The 25,218-nt window shown below is 36.9% G+C and overlaps 1 protein-coding gene across 1 annotated transcript in view; it reads right to left on the bottom strand.

Moving 5' to 3' along the window:
* The window catches only part of SEPTIN14 (septin 14), an 83,833-nt gene extending 65,173 nt beyond the window's left edge, over window positions 1-18,660 (bottom strand). The window contains exons 1-4 of the mRNA XM_059415938.1: window positions 18,561-18,660; window positions 17,785-17,853; window positions 9,048-9,168; window positions 8,475-8,670 (exon numbers count right to left, since the gene is read on the bottom strand). Coding sequence (XP_059271921.1) covers window positions 8,475-8,670; window positions 9,048-9,168; window positions 17,785-17,838 — 371 coding nt within the window. The 5' untranslated portion in view covers window positions 17,839-17,853; window positions 18,561-18,660. The remainder of the gene's footprint in view (window positions 1-8,474; window positions 8,671-9,047; window positions 9,169-17,784; window positions 17,854-18,560) is intronic.
* Window positions 18,661-25,218: the final 6,558 nt, after the last annotated feature.

Here is a 25,218-nt window from a genome sequence, read left to right as displayed (position 1 = left end):
TACAAGAAACTCATTCTATTTTTTAAAAGATTTTATTTATTTATTTGACACAGGAGAGATCACAAGTAGGCAGAGAGGCAGGCAGAGAGAGAGGGGGAAGCAGGCTTCCTGCTGAGCAGAGAGCCTGATGCGGGGCTCAATCTCAGGACCCTGGGACCATGACCTGAGCTGAAGGCAGAGGCTTTAACCCACTGAGCCACCCAGGCGCCCCAAGTAACTCATTTTAAACTCATTTATACACCTACAGATTTAAAGTGAGGGGGTGGAAAACAATTTACCATGTTAATAGACATCAAAAGAAAGCTGAGGTGGCAATCCTTAGATCAATTAGATTTTAAGCCAAAGACTATAGTAAGAGATGATGAAAGACACTATATCATACCTAAGGGGTCTGTCTGACAAAAAGATCTAACAATTTTAAATATCTATGCCCCTAACATGAGAGCAGCCAACCATATAAGCATTATAACAAAATCAAAGAAACACATTGACAATAATACAATTATGGTAGGGGACTTTAACACGCCCCTCACTGAAATGGACAGATCATCCAAGCAAAAGATAAACTAGGACATAAAGGCCTTAAATGACACACTGGACCAGATGGACATCACAGATACATTCAGAACATTCCATCCCAAAGCAACAGAATACACATTCTTTTCTAGTGCCATGGAACATTCTCCAGAATAGATCATATCCTGGGTCACAAACTGGGTCTCAACCAGTACCAAAAGATAGGGATCATTCCCTGCATATTTTCAGACCACAATGCTCTGAAGCTAGAACTCAATCACAAGAAGAAATTTGGAAAGAACCCAAATACATGGAGGCTATAGAGCATCCTACTAAAGAATGAATGGGTCCACCAGGAAATTAAAGAAGAATTGAAAAAATTCATGGAAACAAATGATAATGAAAACACAACTTTCAAAATCTATGGGACACAGCAAAGGCAGTCCTGAGAGGAAAATATATAGCAATACAAGCCTTTCTCAAGAAACAAGAAAGGTCTCAAATACACAACCTAAACCTATACCTAAAGGAGTAGAGAAAGAACAACAAAGAAAGCCTAAACCCAGCAGGAGAAGAGAAATAATAAAGACCAGAGCAGAAATCAATGAAATAGAATCCAAAAAAACAATAGAACAAATCAACGAAACTAGGATCTGATTCTTTGAAAGAATTAATAAGATTGATAAACCCCTGGCCAGGCTTATCAAAAGGAAAAGAGAAAGGACCCAAATAAATAAAATCATGAATGAAAGAGGTGAGATCACAATGAATACTGAAGAAATACAAACAATTATAAGAACATATTATGAGCAACTATACACCAGCAAATTTGACAATCTGGAAGAAATGGATGCATTTCCAGAGATATATTAACTACCACAACTGAACCAGGAAGAAATAGAAAACCTGAACAGACCCATAACCAGTAAGGAGGTTGAAGCAGTCATCAAAAATCTCCCAACAAATAAGAGCCCAGGGCCAGACAGCTTCCCAGGGGAATTCTACCAAGTATTTAAAGAAGAATTAATTCCTATTCTCCTGAAAGTGTTCCAAAATATAGAAATGGAAAGAAAACTGTCAACTCATTTTATGAGGCCAGCATCACCTTGATCCCAAAACCAGACAAAGACCCCATCAAGAAAGAGAATTATAGACCAATATTCTTGATGAACAGAGATGAGAAAGTTCTCACAAAATACTAGCCAACAGGATCCAATAGTACATTAAAAGGATTATTCACCACGAAGAAGTGGGATTTATTGCTGGGCTGCAAGGTTGGTTCAATATCTGCAAATCAGTCAATATGAAACAATATATGAATAAAAGAAAAAACAAGAACCATATGATACTCTCAACAGAAGCTGAAAAAAGCATTTGATAAAGTACAACATCCTTTCTTGATCAAAACTCTTCAAAGTGTACTGACAGAGGGCACATACCTAAATATCATTAAAGCCATCTATGAAAAACCCACCTCGAATATCATTCTCAATGGAGAAAAACTGAGAGCTTTGCCGCTAAGATCAGGAACAAGGCAGGGATGTCCATTATCATCACTGCGTTTCAACACATTACTAAAAGACCTAGCCTCAGTCATCCGACAACAAAAAGAAATTAAAAGCACCTGAATCAGCAAAGAAGAAGTCAAACTATCACTGTTTGCAGATGATATGATACTTCATGTGGAAAACCCAAAAGACTCCACTCCAAATCTGCTAGAACTGGTACAGGAATTCAGTAAAGTGTCAGGATATAAAATCAATGCACAGAAATCTGTTGCATTTCTATACACCAACAAGACAGAAGAATGAGAAATTAGAGAGTCAATTCCATTTATAATTGCACCCAAAACCATAAGATACCTAGGAATAAACCTAACCAAAGAGGCAAAGAATCTACTCAGAAAACAATAAAGTACTCATGAAAGAAATTGAGGAAGACACAAAGAAATGGAAAAATGTTCGATGCTCCTGGATTGGAAGAATAAGTATTGTGAAAATGTCTATACTACCTAAAGCAATCTATACATTTAATGCAATTCCTATCAAACTACCATCCTTTTTTTTTTTCAAAGAAATGGAACAAATAATCTTAAAATTTATATCGAACCAGGAAAGACCTCGAATAGCCAAAGGAATATTGAAAAAGAAAATCAAAGTTGGTGGCATCACAATTCCAGACTTCAAGCTCTATTACAAAGCTTTCATCATCAAGACAGTATGGTACTGGTACAAAAACAGACACATAGATCAATAGAACAGAATAGAGGGCCCAGAAATAGACCCTCAACTCTATGGTCAACTAATCTTTGACAAAGCAGGAAAGAATGTCCAATGGAAAAAAGACAGCCTCTTCAATAAATGGTGCTGGGAAAATTGGACAGTCACATGCAGAAAAATGAAATTGGACCATTTCCTTACACCACACACAAAAATACACTCAAAATGGATGAAGGACCTCAATGTGAGAAAGAAATACATCAAAATCCTTGAGGAGAACACAGGCAGAAACCTCTTCAACCTCAGCCACAGCAACATCTTCCTAGGAACATCGCCAAAGGCAAGGGAAGCAAGGGCAAAAATGAACTATTGGGATTTCATCAAGATCAAAAGCTTTTGCACAGCAAAGGAAGCAGTTCACAAAATCAAAAGACAACTGACAGAATGGGAGAAGGTATTTTCAAACGACATATCAGATAAAGGGCTAGTGTCCAAAATCTATAAAGAACTTAGCAAACTCAACACTCAAAGAACAAATAATCCAATCAAGAAATGGGCAGAAGACATGAACAGACATTTCTGCAAAGAAGACATCCAGATGGCCAACAGACACATGAAAAAGTGCTTCATATCACTTGACATCAGGGAAATACAAATCAAAACTACAATGAGATATCACCTCACACCAGTCAGAATGGCCAAAATTAACAAGTCAGGAAATGACAGATGCTGGCGAGGATGCGGAGAAAGTGGAACCCTCCTACACTGTTGGTGGGAATGCAAGCTGGTGCAACCACTCTGGAAAACAGCATGGAGGTTCCTCAAAATGTTGAAAATAGAACTACCGTATGACCCAGCAATTGCACTACTGGGTATTTACGCTAAAGATACAAAGGTAGTGATCCGAAGGGGCACATGCACCTGAATGTTTACAGCAGCAATGTCTACAATAGCCAAACTATGGAAAGAACCTAGATGTCCATCAACAGATGAATGGATCAAGAAGATGTAGTATATATACACAATGGAATACCATGCAGCCATCAAAATAAACGAAATCTTGCCATTTGCGATGACGTGGATGGAACTAGAGGGTATCATGCTTAGCGAACTAAGTCAGTCGGAGAAAGACAACTATCCTATGATCTCCCTGATATGAGGAAGCGGAGATGGAATATGGGGGATTAAGGGGGTAGGAGAAGAATAAATGAAACAAGATGGGATTGGGAGGGAGACAAACCATAAGTGACTCTTAATCTCACAAAACAAACTGAGGGTTGCTGGGGGGAGGGGGGTTGGGAGAATGGGGTGGGGTTATGGACACTGGGGAGGGTATGTGCAATGGTGAGTGCTATGAAGTGTGTAAACCTGGTGATTCACAGACCTGTACCCCTGAGGATAAAAATATATTATATGTCTATAAAAAATTAAATAAATAAATAAATAAATAATTTTAAAACATACATATATATATTTTAAAAAAGATATGGTAGTAAATGAAACTAGGTGAGACGCATAGAAGACCTTTCTGAACTATCTTTGCGACTTTTCTGTAACTGTAAAATTTTTTCTAAATAAAAATAATTATATATACTAAAAAAAAAAAGATTAAAAGCTTCTGCACAGCAGAGGAAACAGTACACAAAAGAAAGAGGCAACCCACGGAATGGGAGAAGATAGGAGATATTCGCAAATGACACTACAGACAAAGGGCTGATATCCAAGATCTGTAAAGAATTCCTCAAATGCAACACCCATAAAAACAGGTAATCATGTCAAAAAAATGGGCAGAAGGCATGAACAGACACTTCTCCAAAGAAGACATATGAATGGCTAACAAACACATGAAAAAATGTTCATCATCACTAGCCATCAGGGAGATTCAAATCAAAACTACATTCAAATCAAAACCACTGTTACACCAGTGAGAATGGCCAAAATTAACAAGGCAGTAAACAAGTGTTTGAGAGGATATGGAGAAAGGGGAATCCTCTTACACTATTGGTGGGAATGCAAGTTGGTGCAGCCACTTTGGAAAACAGTGTGAGATTTCCTAAGAAATTAAAAATAGAGATTCCCTATGACCCTGTAATTGCACTATTGGGTATTTACCCCAAAGATACAGATGGAGTGAAAAGAAGGGCCATCTGTACCCCAGTGTTCATAGCAGCAGGGCCACAGTTGCCAAACTGTGGAAAGAACCAAGATACCCTTCAACAGACAAATGGGTAAAGAAGATATGGTCCTTATATTCTATGGAGTATTATGCCTCCATCAGAAAGGATGAATACTCAACTTTTGTATCAGCATGGATGGGACTTGAGGAGATTTATAATGAGTGAAAAGTCAAGCAGAGAGAGTCAATTATCATATGGTTTTGCTTGTTTGTGGAGCATAAGGAATAACATGGAGGACATGGGGAGATGGAGAGAAGTGAGTTGGGGGGAATAGGAGGGGGAGGCAAACCATGAGATACTGTGGACTCAGAAACAAACTGAGGATTTTGGAGCGGAGGGGGGTGAGGGGTTGGGTGAGCCTGGTGGTGCGTATTATGGAGGGCATGTATTGCATGGAGCACTGGGTGTAGTGCATAAATAATAAATTCTGGAACACTGAAAAGAAAATTTTTAAAAAGAAACATAAAAAAACATATTTGATAAGAACAATTAAGTGAAGAGTAGTAAAATGAGGTATTCTTGTACAAATAATGAGGTTAAATACGTAATCAAAAATCTACCAACATAGTGCCTCAGTGGGTTAAGCCTCTGCCTTTGGCTCAGGTCATGATCTCAAGGTCCTGGGATCAAGCCCTGCATCAGACAATCTGCTTGGTGGGGAGCCTCCTTCCTCCTCTCTCTCTCTTCTCTCTGCCTGCCTCTCTGCCTACTTGTGATCTCTGCCAAATAAATAAAAAAAATCTTTTTTTTTTTAATCTACCAACATAGAGAAACTCAGGACGATATTGCTTCAATATTGAATTCTAATAAACACTTAAGGAAGAATTAACACCAATACTTAAACTCTTCCACAAATTTAAAGGGATAATTTTAAACTCATTTGAATGGTCAGAATTATCCTGATACTAATACTAATACTAATGAGAAGAAATGACATGCCATATCCCTATTGAACACAGATGCAAAGTCTTCAATGAAATACTTTGCAAATGAATCAGCATCAAATTAAAAGCATCATACATGAAGACAAAAAGAGATTTATCTTCAGAATGCAAGGATCATTCAACATAAGCAAATTGATTTATAAATGCCACGTTGCAAAATAAAAATCAAATAACCAATAGTTGCAGAAAAGTATTTGATAAAATTCAACACCCTTTCATGAATTAAAAAAAAAAAAAACTCATGAAACTAGGTATAGAAATAATTTATCTCAACACAATAAAGGCCTTTTATGAAAAGCATCTAAATTGTTGACTTTATTATACACTGGTTAAGTGAACATAATAAAAAAGTTAAATTCAAATCCAAGCAGCTTGCACCCTAAAAATTAAAAAAAAGATAAAAAGTAAACTGCTGACTTTATAGGCATTGAATTATTTGTTGTGTTCTTATCTTTTTAATTTTTATAAAACCAGTAATAATGTATGCTTTTTCATTCCTGAGATTAGTGATATTTGACTCCTCATTTCTTTTGCTTGCTCAGTCTGGTTAAAGTTTTTCACTCTTATCAATCTTTGTAAATAACCAGCAAAGTTAATTTGCTGATTTAAATGATTTTCTGACCTTTTTTCCTCTTTTCATCAATTTCTGCTGTAGTATAATTTTTCCTTTCTTTTTCTTGCTTTAGGGTAAATTTGTTTTTATTTGTCTAGTTTCTTAAAGATGAAGTTCTAGAACCTAGGTGAGGTTCGGTGGGCTGAGGTCCAGAGCCGATGACCAAGAAAGAATTCTTGAGACATCTTTGGTGCAAAATGGTGGTTTGTTAAAGCACGGGGACAGGACCCATGGGCAGGAAGAGCTGCTGCCCTGGGTTGTGAGGGATGGCAGGTTATGTACCCTGTGGTTGGGGGAAGGTGAGGGGAAGGGAAGTTTCAATGGAGTTTTCACATGCTAAAGAGGGCCTCCAAGGTGCCAGGATGTCCCAGGCCTACCCGAGGCCTTGCCCTGGTGGCTGGATCAATGTTGTCTTTAGACCAGCCATTAACATTAAGATAGTTGGGAGACTTTCTGGTGGGATGTCACAATCCTGCTATCAATCATCTTTGTTAGTGAGATTTAGGACAGTTGTAAGCCAAGGGAGACTCCTGTCTAGCAGGACTGTGAGCTCTGCTAGTTAACTATTTGCTTATTGTTCATGGCAGTCAGGGCTGCCTGAGGGATGCTACACATATGACTGAGGGGGAGTGGATGGAGAGGGGGTGCAAGGCACCAGCTTTTGCTTTGTCTTCAGCCAGCCTCATGCTCCCTCATCATTAACATGGAAATTACAATACTTGGGATTGGTTTTTTTTTCCTAATATAAGTATTTTATGCTATAAATTGCCCTCTAAGCAATACTTTTGCAGCATCCTGTAGGTTTTTTTTTTTTTTAATTGTGGTAAGAACAATTAACAGGAGGTCTAGTTGCATAACAAAGACTGTTAAATCTTCTATTGTCCAACAGATCTCAAGAACTTGTTCATCTTGCATAATTAAAATGTTATATCCATTGAACAGTAACTCTTAATTCCTCCTTCTCAGACACTGGAAAACATTTTATATTCTTCTAGTAGTTTGATGAGAGTTTGTGATCAAGAAAAATGCCTGAGGTCATAATTTGCATAGAAAGGTGTTTACATAGGATGTTTGGGGGGTTTTGTTCTTGTTTTTGTTTAGTATGTTTCAGAATTATCTACTAACCTGTTCATAAAGGTGTATGCATTTTTAATTACACATAATATAGTTTAAATAAGTTTGTTCTGTATTATTTCAAACATATCTTAATTATTACAAAAATTCAGTAGTTGTATGACAACAAAAGGTCTGAGAGGACACTTACTAAACCTACAGAAGTGTCTGTTGTTGGAAAAAGAAAAGGCCCAAAGTACCTATGTTTGGCTAAGTGGGTTTTCATTTCATCTGGTGCATTTCAATTTTTACCGAAATAAATTTATTTATAAGTTGGATAAGTGATAGAAAATAAGTAATCCAGCAAGTAAATTTAAAGATTTTATTAACTCACTTTATTTATTTATTTATTTATTTATTTATGAGAGAGAGAGAAGGTGAGAGCACAAGCCGGGATGGAGGGGCAAAGGGAGAGGGAAAAGCAGGCTCTCCACTGAGCAGGGAGCCCAATATGGGGCTTGATCCCAGGGATCATGATTTGAGCTGAAGACAGATGCTTACCTGACTGAGCTACCCAGACATCCCAAAGACAAGTAAATAAATGATAAAGATCCATTTTAGAAATTATTTAAGAATCAATCTTATCTTATAAATTACGAACAGTGGATTCAATGGTGAGACCCAAAAAGATGTGTCTGAGTTCTATTCCATAAAACCAGTAAATTTAATTTTATTGAAAATAAAGAGTGTTTGTACAAATACAATCATCCTGGATAACCTAGAGACATCTTATATCAAATAACAAATGCCCTTAAGAGATGCAAGAGGAACAAAGAGGGCTCTGTGAAGATAGAGGCAGATGGGAGAGAGATAGCCAGAGGAAGTATTAACAAAGAAACTAAATTTCTTGAAATAAGAAAATCTTTTATAATTAAAATAAGAAAACACTAACCTGGCTTCTTTGTTTATTTGATCACCATATCCCACTGTCTTCACAACAGTTAATTTCAATTGAACATTACTTTCTTGAAGTTCATATGTCTGAATTTTAAGTCCAACATTTGAGTAAAAATGTGAGGATTTTTTGTCTTTCAAATTAGTATTGAATAATGTGTCAATGAGTGTTGATTTTCCAATCCCAGTTTCCCCTGTAACAAACATAGATGCATTATCTAGGGACAAAAGATGGCTGAGAGGAAATAGCACTCTTAACCCCTAAAGTGGTTTAAAGGGTCTCAAATATTTCAATGACTATAATTTCTTTTAAAGTATACTTGCTTCTCTTAACCCTCTCAGTCATTAATATAATATAGAACATATATACACAAAGATAATCCAATTTTGAAGAGCAATGAAACATTTAAAGAAAAAAAGTCAAGGTAGTATGACTAACATGATGAAAACAAACACAGATCAACAGACATGGTCTTGAATTAACAGCACCAGTGTTATACTACTTAAGATAAGTTGAAATGAGCATTAAAGAAAACTAATTAATAATTCAGATGAAGAGTCAGACACTTACCCACACAGAGAATATTAAAAGAGAATCCTTGTTGGATAGATCGATTCACCAACTGATGAGGCAAACATTCAAAACCAAAATGACCAAGCATTGTTAAACAACGGACAGTATCTCCTTTGGGCTTAAAAAATAAAAATAAAATATTTTAATTAGAATTAGTAATATCATTTGAAAATATAATTTTAATATGTTAAGGAAATTAGAATTATCATTTGGTTATCATAACTTAGACAACATTCAAATGAAGTAAATTCATAAGCAAATAAGTCTTTGTCCAGACACATAAATTTTGCTTTCAACTTACAAAATAGTAAATCTGGAGGAGGAAGAAGAAGATGGTGGTAAAGTAGGAAGACCCTAGGCTCATCTTGTCTCACCAACACAAATAGATAACTATAAAAATCATTCTAAATACCCCCAGAAATCATGAACAATGACAGAACAACTCCACACTAAAGGGAGAAAAGAGGCCTCATCAAAGAAGATAGAAAGTGTGGAGAAGTGATAAAGGGGAGAAAAAAGATAATGGGAGCTGGAATATGATTAGAGCCAAAGTTGCAGAGAATGCTGAGAGAGGGGAGCACACAGGAGCACACACAAGGAGAAAGTTTTGCAAAAGATATGGGCTTGGAAAACTAGAAGGACTGAGTTTCATGATTTCTTACAACCAGCAGGGCTTAAAGCCTGCAGTTTTAAAGGTAAGCTGCCTTGTCTGGGATAGACCTCCAAGGGCATGGTGCTGCTCCTGGAAAGAAGGCAGGCAAACAACCCAGGGGCAGATCCCATGGAAACAGGGCACTGATGACTGCCTGGGGCACATGGGGGGAGATTATTCCCTCTTCTCCAGGCACACACCAAAGAAGCATTGTTCACAAATATATCTCTGGGGAAAAAAGAGCTCTCTGGCGACTTTTCCCTCATCTGCCCACAGCATAAACACAGAGTTGCTGGAAACAGCACAGTGCCAACACTGGCTGCCTAACTTTCTTACACAAAGCCCCATCCCTTGAACTCTGGTGGACTACCCTTCTCAATCAAGCCTTCCTCAAGCACAGTGTGACAGGCCCCACTTCCAAAAGACCAGCACAAATCCCTGCCCACACCATGTCTCCTGACCAGAGAGTTGTGTAGGGCTTCAGTTGTAGTGGAAATAGTATCAGGTCTCATTTACCAAGCAGACCAGAGCACAACTAGTTAAAATCATTCTGTCCAGAGACTGTGCCCTGACCAATGCAGGCAAGAATAGCCTCTGCAGACCACTGGTATGAAAAATAGAGCAACAGTGAGTGCATGCAGCACAGATCAGAAACACTCATTGAAGCATCAGACCCTGGACACTATATGACCTCTGCCTCATAAATCCATACAGGGGTCCTGAGAGTATCAGGAACAAGAAAAATAATGGGGCTTTCTAACACAAAAAAGAAGACAAAGACTTAAACAAAATGCCAAATAGAGGAATTAATCCAAAATGAAGAACAAGATAAGGTTACAACAAGAGATTGAAGCAAAGCAGATATAAGTAACATGTGTGATGGAGAATTTAAAGCAACAATCACAAGAATACTCTCTGGGCTTAAAAAAAAAAAAAAGGAATAGAAGAGATCAGTGAGACCCTTACTGCAGAGAGAAAAGAGTTTTAAAAGAATCAGTCAGAAATGGAGAGTGGAGTAAATGAGATTGGAAACAGGACTGATGCAATGAACAGCAGGCTGGAAGAAGCAGAGGAATGAATTAGTGACAGAAAAGACAAAGTAACAGAAATTAAAGAAGCTGAACAGCATAGAGAAAGTATAACACAAGAATAGACTTATGGAATTCAGTAACTCCATCAAATCTAGTAACATGCATATTACAGGAGTCCCAGAAGAAGAAAAGAGAGGAAAAGGGGCAGAAATTTTATTTAAAGAAATAGTAGCTTAGAAGTCAAACTCTTACTCTTTGCAGATGACATGATACTTTATGTGGAAAACCCAAAGGACTCCACCCCAAAATTACTAGAACTCATACAGGAGTTCAGGAATGTGACAGGATATAAAATCAATGCACAGAATGCATTTCTATACACCAACAATCAGACAGAAAAAAGAGAAATTAAGGAGTTGATACAATTTATAATTGCAACAAAAACACTAAGATACCTAGGAATAAAACTAGGTGGCTCAGTGGGTTAAAGCCTCTACCTTCAGCTCAGGTCATGACCCTAGAGTCCTGGGATCAAGCCCCTCATTAGGCTCTCTGCTCAGCAGGGAGCAGCTCTCTCTCTGCCTGCCTCTCTGCCTACTTGTGATCTGTGTCTGTCAAATAAATAAAATCTTTTTTAAAAAATCTAACCAAAGAGGCAAAGGATTCGTAGTCAGAAAACTATAGAACATGTCATTGCAAATGGCAACATTTCCATTTTTTGATGGCTAATAGTCCGATACATATATATATATATACACATATGTGTGTGTGTATATATATATACACACACACACACACACTATATATTATATATAGTATTTTATATATATATATATACATATATATAACACATCTTCATTCATCTGTCAATGGACACATCTGGGCTCTTTCCATAGTTTGGCTATTGTGGACATTGCTGCTATAAACATTCGGGTGCATGTTTCCCTTCGGATCACTACATTTGTATCTTTAGGGAAAATACCCAGTAGTGCAATTGCTGGGTCATAGGGTAGCTCTATTTTAAACTTTTTGAGGAAACTCCATACTCTTTTCCAGAGTGACTACACCAGCTTACATTCCCAATGACGTAGGAGGGTTCCCCTTTCTCTGCACCCTCGCCAACACCTGTCATTTCCTGACTTGTTAATTTCAGCTATTCTGACAAGTATAAGGTGTATCTCATTGTGGTTTTGATTTGTATTTCCCTGATGACAAATGATGTTGAGCACTCTTTCATGTGTCTGTTGGCCACTTGGATGTCTCCTTTGCAGATTATTATGCCAAGTAAAATAAGTCAATCAGAGAAAGACAATTATCATATGATATCACTAATGTGCATAATTTAGGAAACAAGAGAATCATATGGGAAGAGAAGAAATAAAACTATGTGAAACCAGAGAAGGAGACAAACTTAAGAGGCTCTCAATCTTAGGAAACAAACTGAGGGTTATTGGCGGGTAAGTAAATGGGGGGATGGGGTTGCAGGGTGATGGACACTGGGGAAGATATGTGTTGCGCTGAGCACTGTGTCTTGGGTAAGACTGATGAACCACAGACCTGTACCCTGAAACAAACAACAGATTATATATTGATTTAAAATATTTTTTTTAAAGATCCTAGAGGAGAACACAGGCAGTAACCTCTTTAACATTAGGTAGCAGCTTCTTTCTAGATATGAGGCAAGAGAAACAAAAGCAAAAATAAACTATTGGGCTTCATCTAAATAAAAAGCTTCTGCACAGCAAAGGAAATAATCAACAAAATGAAAAGGCCACATGTGGAATAAGAGAAGATAATTGCAAATGACATAGCTGATGAAGGGTACAAAATGTATAAGGAACTTAAAAACTCATGCCAGAAATACAAACAATCCAGTTAAAATTAGGCAGAAGACATGAATAGAATTTTTCCGAAGAAGACATCCAGATGACAGGCATGTGAAAAAATGTTCAACATCACTCATCAGTAGGCAAATACAAATCAAAACTACAATGAGATACCACCTCACACCTAGCAGAATGGCTAAAATTAAGAACATAGGAAACAAAAGGTGAGGGTGTGGAGAAAGGAAAACCCTCTTACACTGTTGGTAGAATGTAAACTGGTGAAATCACTCTGGTAAACTTTATGGGAGTTCTCAAAAAATTAAAAATAGAGCTACCCTATGACCCAACAATTACACTGCTAGGTAGTTACACAAAGAGTACCAAAATACTGATTTGAAGGGCTATACCTCTCCCAGTGTTTAGAGCAACGCTATCAACAATAGTCAAATAATAGAAAGAGCACAAGTGTCCACCAACTGATGAATGGATAAAAAAGTGGTATACACAATGGAACATTACTCAACCATTAAAGAGAATGAAATCTTGCAATTTGCAATGACATGGAAAGTGTGTTATACTAAGTGAAATAAGTCAGTTCAGAGAAAGACAAATACCACATTTCACCCATAAGTAGAATTTAATTAAAAAATGAACATAAGGGGGTAAAAAGAGAGGAAAACCAAAAAACAGACTCTTAACTATAGAGAAGAAACTGATTATTACCAGAGGGAATTGGACAGAAGGATGTGGTAAATAGGTGATGGGGACTAAGGAGCTCACTTGTTTTGATGAGCACCAAGTGTTGTATTCCTGAATCACTAAATTCTACATGTGAGACTAATATTACACTATATGTTAACTAACTGGAATTTAAATAATAATTTGGAGGAGAAAATATGTGGTATATGTATATGCAATAGAATATTACTTAACCATGAAAAAGAATGAAGTGTTGTCATTTGCAACAGCATGGATGGACCTAGATGGTATAAAGCTAGGTGAAATAAGTCACTTAGAGAAAAACATGTACCATATTGTTTTTCTTATATTTAGAATTTAAGATACAAAGCACACAAAGAGAAAAGGACAAACAAAAAAATAGACTCTTAAATTCAGTGAAGAAACGTGTTTCTCAGAAAAAAGATGGGGGGGTATAGGGAAATAGATAAAAGAGACTAAGAGTACATTTATCATTATGAGTAGTGAGTAATGTATTGAATTTTTAAATCATATTGTTTATCTGAAACTAATATAACACTGTATCTTTTATTCTTTTTTTAAAAAATCTTTTTAATAACATATAATGTATTATTAGCCCCCGGGGTATAGGTCTATGAATTGCCAGGATTACACACTCCACAGGACTCACCATAGTGCATGCCTTCCCCAATGTCCATAACCCAACCGCCCTCTCCCTACCTCCCTACCTCTCCCTACCTCCTGCCCTGGCAACCCTCAGTTTGTTTTGTGAGATTAAGAGTCTCTTATGGTTTGTCTCCCTCCTGATCCCATCTTGTTTCATTTATTCCTTTCCTACCCCCCATGTTGCCTCTCAACTTCCTTATATCAGGGAGATCATATGATAATTGTCTTTCTCTGATGGACTTATTTCGCTAAGCATGATACCCTCTAGTTCCATCCACCTCATCGCAAATGGCAAGATTTCCTTTCTTTTAATGGCTGCATAGTATTCCATTGTGTGTGTATATGCATATGTATACACACACACACATACACACACACATATATATGACCTCTTCTTTATCCATTCATCTGTTGATAGACATCTAGGTTCTTTGGTTATTGTGGACATTGCTGCTATAAACATTTGGGTGCAGGTGCCCCTTCGGATCACTACATTTGTATCTTTAGGGATAATACTGCATCTTAATTACACTGCATCTTAATTACACTAATATAACACTGCATCTTAATTACACTTAATTAAGTGAGTCTACTCAAGCTTTAAATTCCAATATGGGAGGGTTGCCTGGGTGGCTCAGTGGGTTAAGCCTCTGCTTTCAGCTCAGGTCATGATCTTAGGGTCCTGGGATCAAGCCCCACATCAGGCTCTCTGCTCGACAGTGAGCCTGCTTCCCCCTCTCTCTGCCTGCTTCTCTGCCTCCTTGTGATATCTCTCTCTCTCTGTGTCAAATAAATAAATTTTTAAAAATCTAAAAAAAAAATTCCAATTCCAATTCCAAAAAATTTTTAAAAAAAACTAGGCATCCTCACGTATTGATGGTTGTAGTACAAACTGACAAAATATCTTTATGGAGTGATTTGATAATTACTATCAAATTTTGCATTGTATATATTTTCTAACCCAACAGTTCAATTTCTAGCACCGTATTCAAAAATATACATGAAAAAGTATGTAGAAGCATATTAAAAACAGCATTATATGGAATTGGGAAGAAGAAAGAAGGAGAAGAAGGAAGAGGAGGAGGTGGGGTAAGAAAAAAAAAAAAAGCAGGAGTTACCTTATCACTACCTGGAGGGGACTGGTTATTGAAGAAAAGTACATTTATAACAGCTCTGTACTAGAAAGTACATAGCTATTAAGAAGAATAAGGTTGATCTGTGTGCTGATATGAAAGTCATCCAGAGATTAGTTATTGCTGGTTAAAAAAAAAAAAAAAAGCTAGAATGAGAGAAGTGTCTTCTCTTTCTTATTATTTGAGCATGATAATTTTATTATTCAAATGAGAGAATAAACTAGTTGCCAATTGTAAAAGGATTCAAAAAAAGACCCTGCAAGATTACTTGCTAAAAGATATAGAGCAAGCATTTATATATCAGATTTAAGTTTGACTATTGGCCTTTCAGATCCCTTCTATTTCTAAAATCTTATTATTTTAGGGGCGCCTGGGTGGCTCAGTGGGTTAGGCCGCTGCCTTCGGCTCAGGTCATGATCTCAGGGTCCTGGGATCGAGTCCCGCATCGGGCTCTCTGCTCAGCGGAGAGCCTGCTTCCCTCTCTCTCTCTCTCTGCCTGCCTCTCCATCTAATTGTGATTTCTCTCTGTCAAATAAATAAATAAAATCTTAATTTAAAAAAAAAAAAAATAAAATAAAATCTTATTATTTTAATATCATGTAAACAAAGGGGTGTTCACCATGGTTTAATGCAAAGGGGGGATCAAAGAAAATATGAAATGGACATTAGTCAGTGCTTTAGTTTCTGAAACAAAACTTTGACAGTGATTTAAAAAGCAGTGAAGATGAAAGGTGGATCAAGTGTGATTTTAAAAGTGTGACTGATATAGAAATAAAATCAAATTAAGACATTCACTCCATTGGACATTCTTTCCTGCTTTGTCGAAGATCAGGAAATGACAGATGCTGGCGAGGATGCGGAGAAAGGGGAACCCTCCTACACTGTTGGTGGGAATGCAAGCTGGTGCAGCCGCTCTGGAAAACAGCATGGAGGTTCCTCAAAATGTTGAAAATAGAACTGCCCTATGACCCAGCAATTGCACTATTGGGTATTTACCCTAAAGATACAAACGTAGTGATCCAAAGGGGCACATGCACCCGAATGTTTATAGCAGCAATGTCCACAATAGCCAAACTATGGAAAGAACCTAGATGTCCGTCAACAGATGAATGGATCAAGAAGATGTGGTCCATATACACAATGGAATACTATGCAGCCATCAAACGAAATGAAATCTTGCCATTTGCGACAACATGGATGGAACTAGAGCATATCATGCTTAGCGAAATAAGTCAAGCAGAGAAAGACAACTATCATATGATCTCCCTGATATGAGGAAGTGGTGATGCAACATGGGGGCTTAAGTGGGTAGGAGAAGAATCAATGAAACAAGATGGGATTGGGAGGGAGACAAACCATAAGTGACTCTTAATCTCACAAAACAAACTGAGGGTTGCTGGGGGGAGGGGGTTTGGGAGAAGGGGGTGGGATTATGGACATTGGGGAGGGTATGTGCTTTGGTGAGTGCTGTGAAGTGTGTAAACCTGGTGATTCACAGACCTGTACCCCTGGGGATAAAAATATATGTTTATAAAAAATAAAAAATTTTAAAAAAAAAGACATTCACTCCAGGGCGCCTGGGTGGCTCAGTGGGTTAAAGCCTCTGCTTTCGGCTCAGGTCATGATCCCAGAGTCCTGGGATCGAGCCCCACATTGGGCTCTCTGCTCCGCGGGGTCCTGCTTCCTCCTCTCTCTCTGCCTGTCTCTCTGCCTGCTTGTGATCTCTGTCAAATAAATAAATAAATATCTTGAAGAAAAAAAAAAAGACATTCACTCCAAAGGAGTACCAGTGAGAAGGAAAAGAAAAATATTATAGTTTGGATATAGAAAAACCTGCATGTTTAGAGGAAGAGAAAACACCAAGAAGAGAGCCATTAGTTGTTAAGACAATGGGGGTGGGGAGAAAGGGAAGAAATCAGAGAAGGAGACAAACCATATGATACTCTTGACTCCAGGAAACAAACTGAGGGTTGCAGAAAGGGAGATGGGTAGGGGGATGAGGTAACTGAGTGGTGGGCATTAAAGAGAACACATGATATGATGAGCACTGGGTGTTATACTGAACTTATGAATCATTGAACATTATATCAAAAACCTTAACTAACTGAATTTAAATTTTTAAAAAAGACAAACGAACATTATTTAACATAGATCAATATTCATGTATATATTTGAAATTCTGCTCAAAAAGAATTCAAAACTGAGTTTTCACCCATCAGGCATACTATTCTTCTTTTTTAGTTAAATTTTTATGTGAATTATTATATATTATCCCTAGTACAGAGATCATCTTAAAATGAAACTTGGTTCAATCTCCCACTGAGCAAAGAAATAAGCAAGGATTTACCCAAACATTTCCTAGAATAATTCATTTAAAAGTTACTTATTATCAGTACATAAAGTTCCACAAATACCTGCATCAAAGTAAGGCTATTCTTCTCACCTAATAGGAAGTTCTGGAGTTTTAATTTGTTATTCTTTGGTGTTAAATAGGAATACTCTTTTGCACTACTGAAAAGGTCTGTAAACTCAAGAAACAGGCAATGGTTATTCAAACCATTATTGGTATTTAACTCCAACCAATATAAAAGTTAATTCATGTGCAAACATAACAAACATGAGCCTTTATCATCTATGTCTATATCATTTTACTGAGTCAATATTTCAAATTTATTCAATCTCATTAAAGTACAAAATGGAAAGTTCTGTTTGAAAGATATACTCAACTATATCTTCATCATGGGGTATTTGTGTGGGCATGCACATTGGTTTTTCTGCCATTCCAGGCTGAAAGAGCTGAAAATGAAGAAATAAAAATTGTATTAAAATTACTTTAAAATTAAATTACTTTAGAAGGCTATATTCCTATAATATAATTTAGATCAATAAGGAAGTCTAATAGGACATTATCCCAGGTTTTGGCTTTCAGTCCACACAACTGACCTATTTTAAATTGTGGCCGTTTTTCTAGACAGGTTTCTATATAATAAATAATATGTGATATTTAACTTACAATGTATACAGATACATTAAATCATAAACATGCAAAATCATCTAAAGAAAGTAAACTCTCTTCTGAAATCAAGACAACAGAGAACATTCTTCTTTAAGGTACTATGTGGTTAGGGTTAGAATAACAAAATAAAATAAAGTACAATGTGGGTGGGAAATAGGTAACTTTGCTTTAAAAAGTGCTTAAAAGAATCAGGAAAACACAGAATTACTTAACTTTCAAAAATAGCTTACCAGGGAAGACTAGGGTGTTACAGTGTACTTATTCAAGGAGAATTGGAAAAGAAGAGCTTATAAAATCTAAACAAGTCCCTTAGACATTTAATTAAATTAATAATTGTCATTTATGATGCTCTTTACGCACCTAGTATTGTGCTGAGTGCTTATGTGCTTCAGCTCCTTTAGTCCTCATAGTAGATAGATATATACATATTTTTGTTGCCATATGCCAAGAGAGAAAATTCAGATTCAGAAAAATTCAAGTAACTTACTTGCCCAAGATTTCAATTATGCAGGAGACATAGGTCTAAACAGATCCAAAGCTGGTGTTCTTTCTACTGTCCCCAGTTATGGACCAAATAGTCGCTGTGTTTGCAACACTGTGGTAAAGGGAGGAAAGATACAAAAAGAGCGTGTTGTGCTGATTTCTAAACAGTACTGCCTGAGAAGAACATGCCGCCCTACTTTTGAGTACAGCACAAAGATATGAGAAATGAGGCATGATTTAAAAGGAAATATTATACACAAGTATACCAAAAAGAAAAGCAAACAGAATGAAAGAATGGCTCTGTACCATGGTTTCTTCACTTGATACATCCCGAGGATTATTCCTCTTTTGTGTATATACTGACCTCAATTTTTTTTCCTTTGTAACAAATAATGTTCTCTAATAAAGATAGTGTTCTGTTTTATGGTATGGTTTACTCTAGTCTAGTATATGTGAAAGTTCTATATTATTTAGCAGAACTTTAATGATGGGCATTGCAGTGATTTCTAGTATTTAATTACAATCAACAAGAGCGCCTGGGTGGCTCAGTGGGTTAAGCCGCTGCCTTCGGCTCAGGTCATGATCTCAGGGTCCTGGGATCGAGTCCCATATCGGGCTCTCTGCTCAGTGGGGAGCCTGCTTCCTCCTCTCTCTCTCTGCCTACTTGTAATCTCTCTCTATCAAATAAAAAAATAAATAAAATCTTTAAAAAAAATAATTACAATCAACAATAAACATCTAAACCACGAAAAAAATTATTTCTTAACTTCTTCTACCTATCCTCTCAGAATTGAAATATTACTGTAAATTCAAGAGCTTTGAGTTTTAGTTATGCAGATGAAAAAGTTCTGGAGATCTACTAAATACCATGGTAACTTGGAGATCTACTAAATATCATGGTAACTATAGTTAATAACACTGCATTGCATACTTGAAATTTGCTAAAACTTTGCTAAAAGAGTAGATCTTAAGTGTTTGTCCACCCCCCCCCACACACACACACATGCATACAATGGTCTACCTATGTGAGGTGATGGTAGATTTATTGGGATAATCACTTCACAATGTATAGGTATATCAAAATATCACATTGTATATCTAAAATATATACAGTTTTTATGTGTCAATTACATCTTAACAAAGCTGTAAAAAAAGAGAAAAATATTTTCAGAGAGAGTATCTCTAACTGCTGACTTTTTGGCAAGCCTGTAAAAGATGTCTTGAAAACTAGAGATACAAGTTATCTAGTATTTTAAAACCTAATTAACTGTGCCTTAAACAAATTGGAGTTTACTTATGTCACATAAGTCTTGAGCAAAAATTCCCAAAGTACGTTCCCTGTGACTCAGGAGATCACTGATACTTTTTCAAGGAATCCATAAGAACAAAATTTTTTGTAGGGGCACCTGGGTGGCTCAGTGTGTTGGGCTGCTGCCTTCGGCTCAGGTCATGATCTTGGGGCCCTGGGATCAAGTCCCACATTGGGCTTTCTGCTCAGTGGGGAGCCTGTTTCTCTCTCTCTCTCTCTCTGCCTCTCTGCCTGCTTGTGATCTCTCTCTGTCAAATAAATAAATAAAATTTTTTTTAAAAAGAACAAAATTTTTTCTAATAATATGAAGGTAATTTGCTTTTTCCAATGTGCTGACATTTGCACTGATGGTTCAGAAACAGTGGTAGGTAAAACTGGTGCTGCTTTAATCTGGCAGTGGCACCAAATTGTATTATTAGTCATTGTGTTAGTCACTTCACACACTCATGCAAAAAGAAAAAGAAGGTGAGTACCCATAAATATTTATACTATGCAAGTGTGATGGATGTCTTAGGTAAAATAAGTTATGTGATTGTGAGAAATAATAACTCCTTTTGTCAAGGAACACCAATTTCCATTGAAAAAACAACTGACAACATTAGTTTTCAGGCTTTGTTATTTCTAGGACAGTTTCTTGAAAACGAATAAAATGTACTTTGTAACATGAAGGAAAATAACTGGAAATAATATGTTGCAAATGGTAAAATTTTAGTCTTTTGGTTTCTAGAGAACTCCTATCCACCAACATTTTCCTGACAGATTCCTAATGCTTACAAACTTGCCCTAAAAGATTAGTGGTGATATAAACAAATACAAAATTTTTATGTTGTATAATGAAGTATGTCAGCATTAAATAGACTAAGGTTCCCAACTATTGACATTTGAGGCTGTATGATTCTTTGTCGTGAAAGGGCTATAAGATGTTTAGCAGCATCTCTGGCCTGTACTTAGTAGATGACAGCAACAAGCCTAGAGTGTGACAACCAAACCTGTTTCCAGATATTGCCAAATATTTCCTAAAGGGTAAAATCACCCTCAGCCAAGAAACACTGGGTTGAATAATGTAAACAGATATTTTCCAAATGACCAATGCATTACATTACAAAGTTATACATGAGTTCAAGATCCATTTGGAGAGTGAGATAGAACAACAGATTTTAGTGTAATAAAACAAAAAGTTCTTTAATATTGTTTGAGATTCTACATTGCAACTTAGCTTATCACATTTTGGTGGAGTATCAAAGGAAAACATTAACAATTATGTGAGAAAATTACTTAAGGATTCCTTTTTCTCCATCTAACATATGTGTATGAAACCAGATTTTCTTCAGAAATACCAACCAAGGCAACACATCAAGAGATTGAATGTAGAAGCAGATATGGTCATTGAACTGTCTTTTAAATTTTTGCTTTTTATATTAAGTGAGAATATAGTTACATTATGATGTAAAATTTACCCTATTAATTTCAGCAGATTTCAGTAAATTCACATTGTATCTCCAGAACTCCTTCTTTTCTCAAAGTGATTATACTCATTAAATAGCAACTGACCATCCCCTTCACCCTCCCCTCAGTCCCTGGCAATCTTTGTCCTTACTGTGAATGTCAGAACTTGGATACTCTAGGTATTCCATATAAGTGGAATTATATAGTATTTGCCCTTTTGTAACTGAATTATTTCATTTAGCATAATATCTTCAAGATTTATCCACGTTGTAGCATGTGTCAGAATTTTCTTCCTTTTTTAAGTTTTTTATTTAAATTCAATTTAGTTAACCTATAGTGTATTATTACTTTCATGGGTAGAATTTAGTGATTTATCAGTTGCATATAACACCGGTGTTTATTCCATAAAATTTTCACCCTTTTAAAGGCTGAATGATATTCCATCGTATGCATATACCCCATTTTGCTTATCCATTCATCTGGCAATGGACACCAGGTCTCTTCCACTTTTTGGCTATTGTAAATAATGTTGCAATGCAAATATTTATTTGAGACCCTGATTTCAATTTTGTGTGGGTATATGCCCAGGAGTAGAATTTCTGGATCAGATTGTGAGTCTGTTTAATTTTTTAAGAAACTGCTTAACTGTTTTCCACAGCAAGTGTACAGTTTTACATTCCCACTAGTAATGCACAAATGCTTCCTTTTCTCCACATCATTCCCAACATTTGCATTTTGTAGCCTTCCTAGTAGTAGTAGCCCTCCTAGTAGGTATGAAGTAGCCTTTCTAGTAGGTGTGAAGTAGCATCTTGTAGTTTTGATTTGCATTTCCCTAATAATTGGTGATGTTGAATACCTCTTCATATGCTTATTGACTATTTGTATACCTTGTTTGAAGAAAGGTCTATTCAAGCCTTTTGCCCACTTTTTAATGTGGTTGTCTCTTATTTGTTGTTGACTTGTAGGAGATTTTATATTCTGGATATTTATATCTTATCAGATATATAATGATTTGCAAATAATTTCTTGTATTTTGTTAATTGTCTTTTCACTCTATACTAGTGTCCTTTGATCTACAGAAGTATTAAATATTCATGAAATCCAATTTATTTTTTTTCTTTTGTTGTCTGTTCTTTTGATGTCAACTGCAAGAAATCATGGCCAAGAGCATGTTATGAAGTTGTACTCCTATGGTTTCTTCTAAAAGTTTTATAATTTTAGCTCTCACATTTAGATCTTTGATCCATTTTGAGTTAGTTTTGTATATGGTGAAAGATTAGGGTCAAACTTTATTCTTTGTGATATGAACATCCATATTTCCCAACACTATTTGTTGAAAAAATCCATTCTTTCCTCATTGAGTATGCTTGGGACTGTAGTTGAAAAATCACTTGATTATATATGTGAGTGGTTATTTCTGGGCTTCCTCTTCTATTTCATGGGTCTATATATTCGTCTTTATGCCAATGACACACTGTTTGATTACTGTAGCTTTGTAATGAGTTTTGATATCAGAAAGTGTGAGGCTTCCAACCTTTCCCTATTTTCAAGATTTTTTGCCTTTATAGGACCCCTGAAGACTCTTCATGAATTTTAGAACAACCTTTCCTATTTTGGGAAACATTTTTTTAAGATTTTATTTATTTATTTGACAGAGAGAGATCACAAGTAGGCAGAGAGAGTGAGAGGGAAGCAGGCTCCCTGCTGAGCAGAGAGCCTGATGCAGGGCTTGATCCCAGGACCCTGAGACCATGACCTGAGCCGAAGGCAGAGGCTTAATCCACTGAGCCATCCAGGCACCCCTTGGGAAACATTTTAGAATTCTGATAGGATTACACTGAATCTGGAGGTCATTTTGAATAATACTTATATCTTAACAATATTAAGTTTTCCAATTTATGAACAGAAGATGTTTATGTTTGTCTTTTTTAAAAAAAATTTTAACCAGCTTTCTTTAATTAAGCCAAACATTTAAGAGATTTGAAAAACTACAATTCTCAACAAATTTCCTTTGTTTGAGAAAATATTGTTTAGGAGCTTACAAGGAAGATGGCAAAGTAAGAGGACTCTAAACCCACCTCAACCCATGGATATGACTAGATAACTCTTGCATCAGAGAAAACAACACAGAAAAAGGACCCAAACACTGACTGAACAAATTCCACAACTAAATGTAGAAGAAAAAAGAGAGAGAGAGAAAGTGGGAAGGGTGAGCACTAGGTGAGAACACAAATACCAATAGATCTGACCACCAGAGGGAGGGAGCTATGGGCAAAAGAAGAGAGAAAAAACTACTAGCACACCAGGGAGCCTACAAAGGGAAGAAAAATCCCCATAGCATCTGGCTTTGAAAATAAGAGGAGCCAAATTTCTCGTGCTCAGAACCATCAGGACTTAAGGCCTGGAACTTTCAAAATCAGCAGAATTGGTTCTGAGACAGCCTGAAGGATGATAGGAGGCTGAACCCCTTACCTTAAGGAAACAGCACAACAAACAGCCCACAGATATGCAGGAGGAAGACTAATCTCAGAGTTCACTGAGGGGCTTCTCCAGGAATAAAGGAGCTAAAAGTTGGCACTTCCCTCCCCTACTCCTCATCAAAAACACACAGCCATCTTCCAGAACCAGCAAGGCTCCAGAATTCACTACCAAACTTGCTTACTCCATGCTCTAGCCTCTACCAACAGACCTGTTTCAGACTTGGGAGCTGTGGATCCTCTCCCCCAGAGAATCTGTGCAAACCTTGACAATACTGTATCTTCCAACCTGCCACAGAGGATGTATACACCTTGTTATAACTGCACCCCTCACCTATGCATGTTTTGCAGTATCCCTGGGGGAGGAGGACCAGCACCCCCTAGTTAAAAATGCACATCCCACCCACTGCTTTCAAGAGCAACAGACTTAGCTGACTTTCTTAACACAGAGAAACAGACATAGAGAGGAAGGTGAAATGAGGAGTAACATGTCACAAATGAAAGAACAGGACAACTACAGCAAGAGACCTAAGCAAAACAGATACAAGTAACATGACTGATAGAGAATTTAAAGTAATTATCATAAACATAGTCACTGGACTTAAGGAAAGACTGGAATACCTCAGTGATATCCTTAACAAAGAAATAGAAAACATTAAAAAAAAAAAAAAAAGAACCATCAAAGATGAAGGACACAATAAATGAAATTAAAAATACATTTGGTGATGAGGTACCTGGGTGGCTCAGTCAGTTAAGTGTCTGCCTTCAGCCCAGGTCATGATCCCAGGGTCTTAGGATTGAGCCCTGCACTGCGCTCCCTGATCAGTGGGGAGCCTGTTTCTCCTTCTGTCCCTCTCCCTGTTTGTGTGTATGCTTGTGCTCTCTCACTCTCTCTCTTCAAATAAATAAAATCTTTAAAAAAATACACTTGACAGCAGGGTACCTGGATGGCTGAATCAGTTAAGTGTCTAACTCTTGGTTTCAGCTCAGGTCATGATCTCATGTGTTGTAGGGACTAGCCCACATTGGGCTCTGTTCAGTGGGAAGTCTGCATAAAGATTTTCTCCTTCTGCTTCTCCCCTCATCCATTCACTTTCTTTCTCTCTCTCTCCCAAAATAAATAAATATTTTTTTAAAAAATACACTTGGGGTACCTGGGTGGCTCAGTCAGCTAAGCAGCTGTCTTTGTCTCAGGGATCATGATCCCAGGATCCTGAGATCAAGCCCCACGTCAGGCTCCTTGCTCAGTGGGGAGTCTGCTTCTCCTTCTCCCCCTACTTGTGCTGTCTCTTGCTCTCTCTCTCTCTCTCTTTCTCTCAAATAAATAAATAAAATCTTCTAAAAAATACACTTGGTGGAATAAATAGGCTAGAGGAAGCAGAGAGAAAAAATAATAAACTAGAAGACACAGTAATGAAGCTGAACAAAAG

The sequence above is a fragment of the Mustela nigripes genome, chromosome 11, assembly GCF_022355385.1.
Source record: "Mustela nigripes isolate SB6536 chromosome 11, MUSNIG.SB6536, whole genome shotgun sequence".
NCBI lineage: Eukaryota > Metazoa > Chordata > Mammalia > Carnivora > Mustelidae > Mustela > Mustela nigripes.
Note: the sequence above shows the minus strand (reverse complement) of the source record. Positions and strands in the feature narration are given on the sequence as shown.